The sequence below is a fragment of the Sus scrofa genome, chromosome 6 (genome assembly GCF_054392235.1).
Source record: "Sus scrofa isolate SSC_HxYL_T2T_F1_AM1 chromosome 6, Sscrofa_HxYL_maternal_Yorkshire_Landrace_v2.0, whole genome shotgun sequence".
NCBI lineage: Eukaryota > Metazoa > Chordata > Mammalia > Artiodactyla > Suidae > Sus > Sus scrofa.
In genome coordinates this window covers 83,185,485-83,197,675 of record NC_139388.1, presented here as the reverse complement: position 1 = coordinate 83,197,675, position 12,191 = coordinate 83,185,485, and the positions used below count along the sequence as shown (strand labels likewise).

General features: G+C 56.2%; 1 protein-coding gene across 2 annotated transcripts; it reads left to right on the top strand.

The window, feature by feature from the left end:
• The first annotated feature begins 7,669 nt into the window (after positions 1-7,669).
• Positions 7,670-11,641, top strand: CAMK2N1 (calcium/calmodulin dependent protein kinase II inhibitor 1). 2 transcript variants are annotated; one of them, XM_003127675.6, is made up of 2 exons: positions 7,670-8,719; positions 10,340-11,641. In XM_003127675.6, exons 1-2 carry the CDS (start codon positions 8,554-8,556, stop codon positions 10,408-10,410), a joined length of 237 nt encoding a protein of 78 aa, XP_003127723.2. In that variant the 5' UTR covers positions 7,670-8,553; the 3' UTR covers positions 10,411-11,641. The 2 variants fall into 2 exon arrangements, 1 of the variants encoding a protein (XP_003127723.2); XR_014805121.1 differs by having other exon boundaries at positions 7,953-9,564; positions 10,340-11,192.
• The last annotated feature ends 550 nt before the right edge of the window (positions 11,642-12,191 follow it).

Genomic DNA, 12,191 nt, shown 5'->3' with positions numbered 1-12,191 from the left:
GAGCTCTGAGCTGGTTGTTGGGAGACCTGGGGTCTCAGTCCTGGCCCTGTTTCCAGTCGGGCAGCTCATCTTCCTCATTTGGAACCAGTTCTCTCCACTGTGCAATGGGAAGTCACTTCTCTGCCCTGCCAGCCTTGCAGGTTATCACAGACATCAAGGGATATTGCAGCCGTGGGATGGGAAGTGCTTAAATAATATTGAGTGGGGACCCAAGGGCCCAGAGCCACGCACAGTCCCCTTGCTGGGAACCTGGGCTCTGAAGTCAATGGCCGCATCTTTCCGCCCCAGGTTGAGCCTCTGCAGGTCTGACCCCCAGTTTGGGGGAGAGCCATGGTGAAGGCCTCTGGGTTAAAGGTGTAAAAACGCTCTGTTGTCACAGGATACTGGTGGGGAGTGTCATTTAAAGGATCCATTCCAGAGTTCCCATCGTGGCCTAGTGGTTAAAGAATCTGACTAGGAACCATGAAGTTGCGGGTTCGATCCCTGGCCTTGCTCAGTGGGTTAACGATCCGGCATTGCTGTGAGCTGTGGTGTAGGTTGCAGATGCGGCTCAGATCTCACATTGCTGTGGCTGTGGCTGTGGCCGGTGGCTACAGCTCCAATTCGACCCCTAGCCTAGGAACCTCCATATGCTGCGGGTGCGGCCCTTGAAAATTAAAAAAAAATATAAAGGATCCAGTCCTGCATTTTTTTTTTTTTTTTAAATCTGAAGGGCCTTTGGGGTTCAGAGCTGCCGTGGAAATCGTATACACACTTTTTGCATCTGGAAAATAGAATGCAGCATCTCTTTCACTGGATTCCCAGAGGGGACCTCGGCCTGCCAGAAGTTTGCACTGTAATCTACACACCCTCAGTCAGAGGGGAGGACCAGGTGCAGAGACTAGAATAAGGCTTGTTCCAGGTGGCCTGATGCCTGGGTGTCCTCAGGGAGGCAGTGTCACTCAACGGTTGAGAGCTTGGCCTGGCGTCAGACCAGCCACCTCCTTGGGTTGTGCAGCTTAGGGCTCATCACTGAGCTTCTCTGGCCTCAGAGCCCAGATGGCAGAAGATGTGACAACCACAGCCACCTTCAGAGGTTATCAAGGGTTGATATGGATCCAGTGATTGGTGTGATCCTGGGCTTGGGAAGCTCTATTTTTTTGTGTGTCGGGGGGGGAGAGCAGGTTTTTGGGCCGTACCTGTGGTATATGGAAGTTCCCAGGCCAGGGGTTGAATTGGAGCTGTAGCCTCTGGCCTATGCCATAGCCACAGCCATGCCAGATCTGAGCCTCATCTGAGACCTACACCACAGCTTGAGACAACTCAGGATCCATAACCCACTGAGCGAGGCCAGGGATCGAGCCTGCGTCCTCATGGATACCAGTCAGATTCGTTTCTGCTGGGCCGCGACGGGAACTCTAGGTAGGAAGCTCTTAATAGAGACTGAGGGGTAATGGTTTGCGATCCGAGGGCTGTTATCCCCTTTCTGAACTCAGTGGGGTCAGGTCTTCCTTAGTTCCCTTAGGAATCTAGGTTTATTCAGCTCTTTGGTGAGATCACGGGCTCTTTCGTCAGGGACTCGGGAGCCTGGACAGGAGAAACCCAACAAGCAGGGTGAGGGATCCAGAACCCAGGCTCTGGACCCAGAAAATGGTCCCCAACCTCCCGAGCCTCCACCACTGGTCCACGAAGCTAGCGTCACGCCTGTTTTTGTCTGCACCCTGGGGACGTGCGGACATAGCCACGGCACCAGGCCTGTCTACAGTCCTCTCCTCCTTGCCCAGGCCTGAGAGGGTGGTTGTTTTCCAGGTGGGACACGGAGCCCCAGTGCCTCCCCCCCGCTCATTCTGGCTCAGGGGCTATAGGCAGAGCTGGTTTCTCAGTTGCCAGGATCCCCTCCCTCCATCCTGTGTGAGGATGTGCAGTGACAGGAGGGGGGCCCAGTCGGGACACCAGTGACTCCCACCACACCATGTCCTGGTGAGATCAGGGGCCTCAGCTCCTCACAGTTTCTTTATTTTTTAAGGGCGACACCTGCAGCATATGGAAGTTGCCAGGCTAGGGGTCAAATTGGCGCTGCAGCCGCTGGCCTACACCACAGCCGCAGCAACATTAGATCTGAGCCGCATCTGTGACTTAATCACAGCTTATGGCGATACTGGATCCTTAACCCACTGAGTGGGGCTAGGGATCAAACCCAAATCCTCATGGTTATGGCTCCAGTTTGTTACTGCTAAACCACAGTGGGAACTCCCACTGTGGAGTTTTGCTGTGGTTTCTTTAGTTTTGCTGGGACCCTTGCTTTGTGAGTTGTTGGTATGATAAAATCTTAAAAAAATTTACCCTCTGATCTTTTCATTTTATTTTAAAGGAACTCCCCGGACTTCATCTTTGGAAAAAGCCCTTTTCTTTTGTGACTGATCGTGTGTGTGGCCGAGCTCCCCCAGGATACAGTGTGCGGTGAGATGCAGGGCTGTGAGACCCGGAGCCCAGACCTGGGTCCAGCCCTCCTGCCCTGTCTGGGCCCCACTTCCCCACCTGTGATGGGAGGAGGCAGGGCTAGATGAACTCCAGGGCTGGTTTCACAGAGCCTTCTAGAACTCTGAGCCTGCTTTGGAGACCCAGAGCCCCCCATACTCCCTGGAGGGTCTCAAAGCCGCTTGCCCTTTATCTACTTTTAACTCACCGAGGTTCCTTGTAAGATTTTATTTGAAGAAAGTGTCCTGGTGATTAAACAAAGAAAAGAAGCTCATACTCTTTTTGGGGGGGGGAGTTTTTTTTGGGGGGGAAAGGACTGTGCCTGCCACAGAAGTCCTTTAAGAAGGTTCACTGAATGAAGGAACATGAACGGACTCTTCCGGGATTGTTCCTTGATTCTAGGTCTGCGCCGCTCCCAGTTGGCTCACACGCTTTTCTCTTACTGTGTGGGGGTCGGAGGGGGGGGAGGTGGGTGGCAGAGGCCCTGCTTTTCAAATGGGCTGCCATCAGGTTCCAGTCGTCTAGTTGAGCAGGTTGGGGTTGACGTGGGTTTTTATCCCCCTTTGGCTCAGAGAGGTGGTCCCCTGAGGTGACCAGCTGGCCATTGACATGGCACCTCATCCTGGCCTTCCCTCCTGGACCATCTAAGGTCTGAGCCAGCCCTGGCAAGGCTCAGTGTTCCCAGTTCCCCAGTCCACGGGATCCTGGGCCTGAGCTGCCCACAGATGCCTGGCACCCAGGGCCGAGGATCCAGCAGCCGTGACCTTCTCTAAGTCTCACCGTTACTCTCTGATGCTGTGGCCTGTGCTTCAGTTTCCCCATATGGACAGGAGAGGGAAGGCAACAAAGGAAGCTTCTGTTTTATGCTGGAGCCCCTCTGGGGCTGGCTTTCCCCTTTTCTATCCCCTCAACACTATCGCAGGGCTCAGGGCACAGCAGGGCCTTGCAAATACATATTTTTAACCCTGGAACCCTGGGTTGTCTGTGCTGAAAGGGATCCTGGAGATGGTCAGGTCCTTGTCCTGCGGTTCTCTATACTGCAGAGTCCCAGGGTTTGGTGAAAGAGCTTTCAGGTGAAGTTTGGGGGGAAGCCCCCATCTTTGCTTCAAGCAAGGTTTGTTTTTGTTTTTTTTTTTTTTTTTTTTCTTTTTAGGACCACATCTGCGACATAAGGAAGTTCCCAGGCTAGGGGTCAAATCAGAGCTACAGCTGCTGGCCTATGCCACAGCCACAGCAATGCGGGATCCGAGCGGCATCTGTGACCTATACCACAGCGCACAGCAACACCGAATCTCCAACCCACTGAGCGAGGCCAGGGATCAAATGTACCTCACGGATCCTAGTCAGATTCGTTAACCACTGAGCCACAAAGGGAACTCCTGCTTCGAGCAGTTTTTATTTACTTTTTTGGGGCCATGCCTGTGGCATGAGGAAGTTCCTGGGCTAGGGATCGAACTCTCGCCACAGCAGCAACTTGAGCCACAGCAGTGACAATGCCAGATCCTTAACCCTCTGAGCCACCAGGGAACTGTAGGTTTTATCTACTCTAGATTTGTGAGAACGGGCTGATTCTGCAGCTGAAAAAAAAAAAATGTGGGGAATTCTGTGGCTCAGTGGTTAATGAATCTGATTGGCATCCATGAGGACGCAGGTTCGATCCCTGGCCTCGCTCAGTGAGTTAGGGATCCTGCATTGCCGTGAGCTGTGATGTAGGTCACTGATGCAGCTCAGATCCCTCGTTGCTGTGGCTCTGGCGTAGGCCGGCGGCTATAGCTTCGATTGACCCCCTAGCCTGGGAACCTCCATATGCTATGGGTACAGCCCTAGAAAAGACAAAAAGACAAAAAAAAAAAAAGTATTACCCCCATTTGACAGATGAGGAAACTGAGGCATAATGAGGCAAAATAACCATGGCGTTAGGAAATTACAGCAACAATTTGAACTTGGCTGGCCCAGTGAAGGCCGCCCTCTTCACCCTGGACTACTGCACGAGACTGTGTACTGCCAGCCTTCCCTACTGGGAAGACCAGTCACCACTCCTGCATTCCTTGGTCCATGCCTCCATCTGGACCTGGCATCTTCACAACACAGCCCTGGGTATCTGGCTCAGAGCCAACCTCTCAGCTTGCGGGGTGGAGGGTAAGGCAGGAGTGGAGCCCCAGGGTATGTGTCTGCCTCCAGGTCTAGGGCTCCAAGTTGAAGAGATGGGCTCCAGGATGTGAAGGCTGGACACACAGAGAACTGAGTCAGTCCTCTGCAATGGAGACAGCCGGGAGGGCGAGAGGTGGAGAAACGCTGCTGTACCGATTCACACTTTTCCTTGCAGAACTTCTGTGTGACCTTGGAGGCACCCCTCCACCTTCAGGAACCTTGTCTGTAAAATGGGTCTGATGGTGCCCGTCCTTGCCACTTCTGAAGGCTACTGGCAGCCTCTATGAGAGAACGGTCCTAGAAATGCTCTTCTAACTGTCAAGTGCCATGTGCCCGAGACAGGGGTGTGATTCCGTAAGGGGGTGGGTATTGGGTTGGGAAGGTGTGACGCTGCCACCTTTAACCTTATTTGGAACAAGGCAAAGTCAACGTAAAAACAGATGGGGTATAAAACCTGGCCTCTCTCTTTGCTCTCATTTGCTGCGTGTGCAGGGATTTGTCAGCCCTCTCTGTGCCTTTTTGCACACCTTTTGTACAGTGGGATAGTGATAATACTCAGCAGTAAGCACGGAGCCAGGGGAGAATAAGATGAGTGGGGGTAGTTCCCATTGTGGCTCAGCGGGTTGAGAACCTGACTAGTATCCATGGGGATGTGGGTTCGATCCCCGGCCTTGCTCAATGGGTTAAGGATCTGGTGTTGCTGCAAGCTGTGGCGTAGGTCAAAGATTCAGCTCAAACCTGGTATTGCTGTGGCTGTGTCGTAGGCTGTCAGCTGTAGCTCTGATTTGACCCCTAGCCTGGGAACTCCCATATGCTGAAGGAGTGGGCCTAAAAAGAAAAAAAGATGAATGGGGTGGCCCCCACCGTGCATGCTGTCACCACTGCAGGGTGTCTCCTATAGGGACCTGGAATCAAGGCTGGGGAAAGTGGCTACTTTTGGCTCCATCACTAGCCTGTGACCTGGGCAAGTCATTTATGTTCTTTCTGCTAACAGTTAAACAAGGACCCACCATCTCCTTTTCTACCTCAAAAGGTATTTATTTTGAGAAGCAAGGTCAATAATGGACCAGAAATGCTTTGGGTGGGGGGTGCAGGGAATAGAAAGCCTGATACAAATGTAAGAGCTTCTTGTAAAGTTAGCATCCTGCTTGTTATGCTTTTATTTTCTCTTCCAGCACTTGGCTTGGTGCTAACATCTAAGCAGACACTCAGGAAAGCCTTAATTGAATGGAGATGGGAGGCTTGTGGAGCAAAGGAGGCCAGAGACCTGCTGCTTCTGCCACAGACAAGCTGTGGGATTTGGAACAAGCCCCTGACCCGCTCTGGGCTTCAGTTTCTCCATTTATAAATGAGGAGTTTGGACTGGATCATCTCTAAAGATCCTCCCAGCTCTGATGGCTCTGAAATGGGAATGAATGAAGTGTCGCTGTTCTTTCTCTCTCGTTAAGTCATTTCTCAAATATTTAGTGCACGTCCATGCTCAGCTGGGCCCTGGGAGCCTGATGTCATTTTGTTTTCATAACAGTCTTGGGAGGTATACAGACAGCTAGCTAGCCTCGTACCCCATTTTGCAGCTGAGATAATGGCAGTTCAGAGAGGGGATGCGACTTGCCCAAAGGCACACAGCTAGCAAATGACAAGGCTGGGAGTCCAACCCAGGCCTGAATCCAAAGGTCATGCCTATGCCATCTACATCCTGCTTTCTCAGCCCCCTGCATCCTCTCTGGAGGCCTGGGACCCCCTTTACCCAGTGTGGGGAGGGAGCTGGGCTGGCTTCTCTCAGGCAGCTCCTCTATCAGATGTTTTGTCACTAAAAGCACAAACCCCTTACCCTCCAGCTCACCACCAACCCAGAGTTCTAGATTTAAGGGGAGAGTGAACCTGAAGATGCTCTTTTGCTATTGGTGGGACCCCTTGCTGGGCAGCTGGTTGGGCCAGGGGAGACCAGGGGATCAAGACGTGTTTCCTTTCCCTGCCTTCAGCAAGCATGACCTTAGGATGGCTGCTCCTGCTCCCCCCCCCGCCCCGCCCTTTTTGCAGGGTGGGGGTGGTCAGGCTGTCTCTGCTTAGGCGGTGTGAGAGCAGTCTCCGGGGGGAGAGCAGGTGCTGTTGGCTCTCGGCAAGGATAACGAGCCCTCCTCACGTACCTTGCCCCCTCGGAGTTACCATCTGCTCCGCAGATGCGCCTCCCGGGCCTCTGGGGTTGTCCCAGTCTCCCTTCTGGGATCTAGGAGCCCGCTCCTCGGCTCCGAAGCCGCAGTCTCTCCCCAGGGCTCATGACTGTTGCTGGAAGGGAGGTCCCCGAAGGCAGAGGGCAGCAGGCCCAGGACGTCCCCGGCAGAGGCAGCGGACGGACGCCAAGAGCAGGGCATCCCGGGCGGGCGAGCCCGGCGTAATAAGGCGCTCCCTTCTCCTCCGGGAGGCGGGGCTGCCCTCCCCTCCCCTCGATTCGCCTCCACCCCGAGGCCCCGCGGGAGCCCGAGTTGGGAGCTCTGGCTAGCAGCCGGGCCTTCCAAGGCAAACCGAAGGAGGGAGGGAGAGTGTAAGGCCCAAGGGGCCGAGCCCTGAGAGTCTAAAGTGGGGCCCAAGTGTGATGGGGGCAAGGGGCTCCCCCATTGGCGCTGGTTGGAGAGAACGCGTCGGGTGGTCGCTGGGTGCCCTCTGACCTCTGCCCTAGCGTCTGGCCTCCGGGGAGACCAGCATCCCTCTGTCCTTCCCCGAGTGTGCGCCGCGGATCCCCCTCCCCTTCCCAGAACCCCCACTGCCCCCAGCTCCCCGAGGGTGGCAGGGCCAGTGGCAGGTCCCGCACGAAGCCGCCGCACACCGGCTCGGGACCCGGTAAACACCCTGCGGGAGGGGGCGCCAGGGCAAGAGGCGCCCAGAGGCCGCCGGGCCGGGGCGGGGCTCACGCGGGGCCCCTCCGCGCGGGCGGGACGCGGGGCCGGGGGCGGGGGCAGGAAGCGAGCCGCGGCCCGGGCCGGCCGGCGCGGCCCCGTGACGTCGCTCGGCTTCCAGGGATCTCTCCCCGCGGCCCGGGTCCCCTCCTCCCCGCCCTCCTCCTGCCCTCCCCCCGGGCCTCGCCTCCGCGCCGCGGCCGGCATTTCTCGCTCGCAGCTCGCTCACCGGCTGGTTCTTGGTCCCAGCCTCCTTCTCCTCCCTCTTACTCTCCTCCTTCCTTCTCCGACCCTCTTCCTCACCCTCCTGTTTCTTTCCTTCCTCCTCTCTCCCCTTTAGTTCTCCGATCCCGATCTAGCCCTTCCCTCCGCCCTTTCTTCTCCTCCCTCTCTCCTTCCCCCCCCCCCCCGCATCTCTCTCTTTCAGTCGATTCCCCTGCCTCCCATTCTCTCTCTGCTTCTCTCCCCGTCTCCCTCTCGGTTTCCCTCTACCCCCTCCCTCCCTCCGGGTATCCTCCCCCCCTCACCCGTGCCCTCCCTCCTCCCTCGCTCCCCTCCCCCTCCACCCCTCGCAGCCCCGCCGCTCGCAGCTCCCCAGTCAGCCTCCCGAGCCAGAGCCGCCGCCGCCCGCACTCGCCGCAGGACCGGCCCGCTCGGCTCCCCGGGGTGCGCCCTACTCGGCCCCGCGCCCTCGGGGCTCGCTGGGATAGCCTCCTCCTCCGGCTCACGGCCCCGCCCGGCCGGGTCCCAGCCCTGCGCCCGAGCGTGCCGAGGATGTGAGTCCTGCTCGCCTCTGCCGGAGCAGCAGCCACTCGCCGCGCGCCGAGCCGGAGCGCAGCGCAGCGCAGCTGCGGGCGCTCGCGGGGTCGCTCAGGCCGGCTGCGCGCTCCTGCCCCAGCGGTGTCCCCCGGCCTCTCGCCGGCGCCACCGCCGCCGCAGCCCGCGGGCCGTCCCCGGCCGGCCGTCCCCGGCCCCAGCGCCGCTGACCCTGTCCGCCGCGGGCGGGGACGCGGGCGGAGGAGGTGCCGCCGCGGAGCCCCCGGACGCGACCATGTCGGAGGTGCTGCCCTACGGCGACGAGAAGCTGAGTCCCTACGGCGACGGCGGCGACGTGGGCCAGATCTTCTCCTGCCGCCTGCAGGACACCAATAACTTCTTCGGCGCGGGGCAGAACAAGCGGCCGCCCAAGCTGGGCCAGATCGGCCGGAGCAAGAGGGGTGAGTACGCGGTCCCCTCCCAACACTCATTTCTTCCGCACCGAGGCCTGGCAGAGGTTTGCGGGAGTCTCCCGCACTCCGGAATGGGTTCCGACCCACCAAAGTCCCATCGCGCAGAACTGGGGGGGATCCCGCACTGCGGGTCCAGCTCTGGCTGGCCTCGGGAACCCCTCCCCCTCAGCCGATCTTCTGTAGGGTCACCCAGGGGGCGTGGCGGCATCTCGCCGCAGCGGGAGCTGAAAGGTTATACCTGGGCCCCTACCCGTGCCAAAGTTTGCCTTTGGATTTCCAACCGCCCCCCACCCCCCACCCCGGGCCCCTTTTGCGCAGTGTAGTCGCAGCTGCACTCGATCTACAATCCGGAGGGGGTTGGTTCTAGGGCTCCCCAGGGGACGGCGTGGGGAACTGTGGTGGCCGCGGGGGTGGGGGTGGAGGACCGGTTCCTGCGGGGAAGGCAAGGGGCTTTCGGGTCGCAAGGGCTTTTCATTGTTATTTGGCAGGGGGAGGGGGTTTGCCGAGCCCGGGCGCTCGGCGCTAGAGCTGGAAAAGCCCGGGAGAGACTGGGACGCCGAGAGGCTCCTAGAGGAGCTCCAGAGGCGCGGGGACAATGAGGGAGACCGACAGCCGCCGGGAGAGACTGAGACGCAGAGATAGGGAGGGAGGCGGCGGGGAGAGGGAGGGAGGAAACCGAGATGGGCAGAGACCGAGACAAAGCTCGGGAGAAGGAGCCAGAGCCGGAGAGACAGCGAGCGGAGGACGCAAGTCTGGGGAGGACAGAGAAGCAGCTGAAACAGTGAGGGCGACAGACACCCGGGACACAGAGAGAGGCCCAGAGACCTCGACAGGTGACCGTCGCTCCGGGCTGATGGAGGGAGACTGATGGAGGGACCGAGGAAGGCAAAGCTAGGTAGAGATGGTGAAAAAGGCCGAGGACACTGCGAGAGGCAGAAGCGGAGAGGCGGGCGAGCCCCGGGTGGGCTGCGAAGGGAGGCTCCCACCTCCGCGGCGGCGGCGGCGAGTCTGGAGAGGCCGAGACCGCCCGGGGGCTGCGGGAAGGAGTCGCGCAAGGGGCCGGCGGGGGCGGGGGGGGCTCAGGCGAGGCCAGAAGCCCCAGTGGGCTGCGCCCGGTGCGACCGGCCCCCTGGCGTCCCCGCTCCGCGCACCTCTGCACCCAGACTTGGGTGACCCGCGCCGCGCTCAGGGCACTCCCGAGGGTCCCAGACCTGAAGACCTTGGCTTCCCTTCCCCTTCCTCGCCTACCCTGGGGCCTTCTTTCTAAATACCTGCGCCCTCGGGGTGGGTGGGGGTGGGGCGAGGGACCAGGCCGGTTCGCGCCGCGCCGAGGCTGCAGCCAGGGCTGCGGGATTTGTGCCTTCTGCTTCCTTTTCTCAGAACCGGGCTGGGACGCAGCCTCGAGCTGGGAGAGAGGTTCAGCGGAAAGCTGCGAAGGGACCTCATGCAGAGCAGAGAGGAGGGGGCCAGGGCGCACGTAGACACCCCCCCCCCCGCATCCTCAATCTACCCCCCCCCTCCCCCAGGCATAAAGATAAACGTTGGGAGACCCCTTGGCCAGGCCCAAGTGCGCTCACCTCTCCTTTTCTCCCCCCCCTTTTTTTGCAGTTGTTATTGAAGATGATAGGATTGATGACGTGCTGAAAAATATGACAGACAAGGCACCTCCCGGTGTCTAACTCCCCCAAAGACAATGAGTTAAGGGAGAGAATAAGAATGGGAACGGCGATAACAGTTATTGGCAAAAAGAGCAGGAAAAGAGAAAGCACTTTGAAATTTATTACTAGCTTGCTACCCACGATGAAGTCAACAACCTGTGTCTCGTGTCAGGCCGGGAGACAGATGAGGCGTGAGAAAGAAGCAGAAGGCTCTGGGCTCCTTTGCAAAATAAAAGTTAAAAAAAATTTTTAAAAAATTGAAAAAAATCACTATATACCCACATGTAAAGAAATAAAAAAGTCTCAGTTGCAGCTGTTTGTCAAAATTAATATCCATTTCTTTTTATATACAGTGAATATTGCGCAATCATAGATCTGGATTTTGAACCACTTAAATAATAAAGCAGCAACACCGGGTGTTTTGAGGTGTTGGCATTCTTTGCTGATTTGGCTGTTCCCCATGTTTACATTATTTAATCTTGCAAAAATGATTCTGTGCACTTGGATGTGAAATGCTGTCCAGTTTTATTTTTTTTATGTTGTTATCCTGGGATGTACAAAAAAAAATCAGAAAATGATCTCTAGAGATATTCCATTTTATTCTGATCAGCTTTTGAAGTTATCAAGAATGTGTTTCAAACAAGAAGAGAACTTTTCTAAGGAATCATACATAGGATCCTTGCTTTATTTTAAAATGAATTGTAAAGCTTGTGTTTCTTTGTTGCTGCAAGCTATTTGCCCAAGTTAATGCAAACGAACACATTTTATATGTCAGGAAAAAAAAAAAAGAAGAAAAAAAAATGCTTGAGCTTTTTCTAACCTCTCTGCAGTCTGTTGTGTGAGCAGCCTGTTTTTTCCCTCTAATATTGTGTCAGTTTATTCTCTTTAATGGACTGTAAAAAAAATGTAATCACAAGAGTGCCAAATATCTTGAAATGCCAAAAGGCATTTTGGTTTCTTTTCTTTTCCCTGTGCTCTGAGTCCATGTAAAGGAATGCTTGGAGTGTCTTTTTCTGTTATTTATAGGGGTTCTCTTAAGGCACACCAGCTGCCTGTTTGCATGGTATTTGCAAAAATGCCTCTTGCGTGAGGAAATCTTTTACCCTTTTTTGTTTGCAACTTTGGACCTCAAAAGGTTTCTTCCTTTCCCGACCCTGTTCCCTCTTTTCTTAATTCGATATTCTGTATGTTGCACCTTTAACCAGCACACAGGGCTACTTCTCCAATGTACAATAAAAGAACTGTTCCTGTGTCTCACGCCTCTCTTTTCTCTGCTTTGGTTCTGGGGACTTGCTTTTTGTCTGCTGGTTGCAGACAGGACGGGGGGAATGGCAGCTTTAGTCTGGAAGGCAAAAAGGCCCTGTGGAGGCCACTGTGGGTTTGGGCTCGGATGATAGGAAAGACAAGCTGGACTGGCCAGGCTACCCTTGAAGGGCAAGTTCATCTGATTTGGATTTGCATTGGGCTCTCCTTGCTTCCCCGAGGTTTCTGCCAGCCTTGGTTGAGTGCTGAGGGGAGGCCTGGTGTGTTGGTTGGCAAGAAGTCAGTCTTGTGAAGGGCAAAGTTTGGAGGCTGGCCGACTTGGGTTCAAATCCTAGCTCCTTCACTTTCCAGCTCTGTGGACTGGAGCAAGTTCCTTCACTTCTTTAAGGTCCAGTTTCCAAATCTGTGAAGTGGGGATAATGCAGCTCCCAGCTAGAAGGTGCGGGGTCGGGGCGGGGGTCAGGGGGGTTAACACAACACCCAGTTCATAGTAGCACTTGGCATCAGATAACCCCTTAGCAAGAGTCACGTGTCCTCAA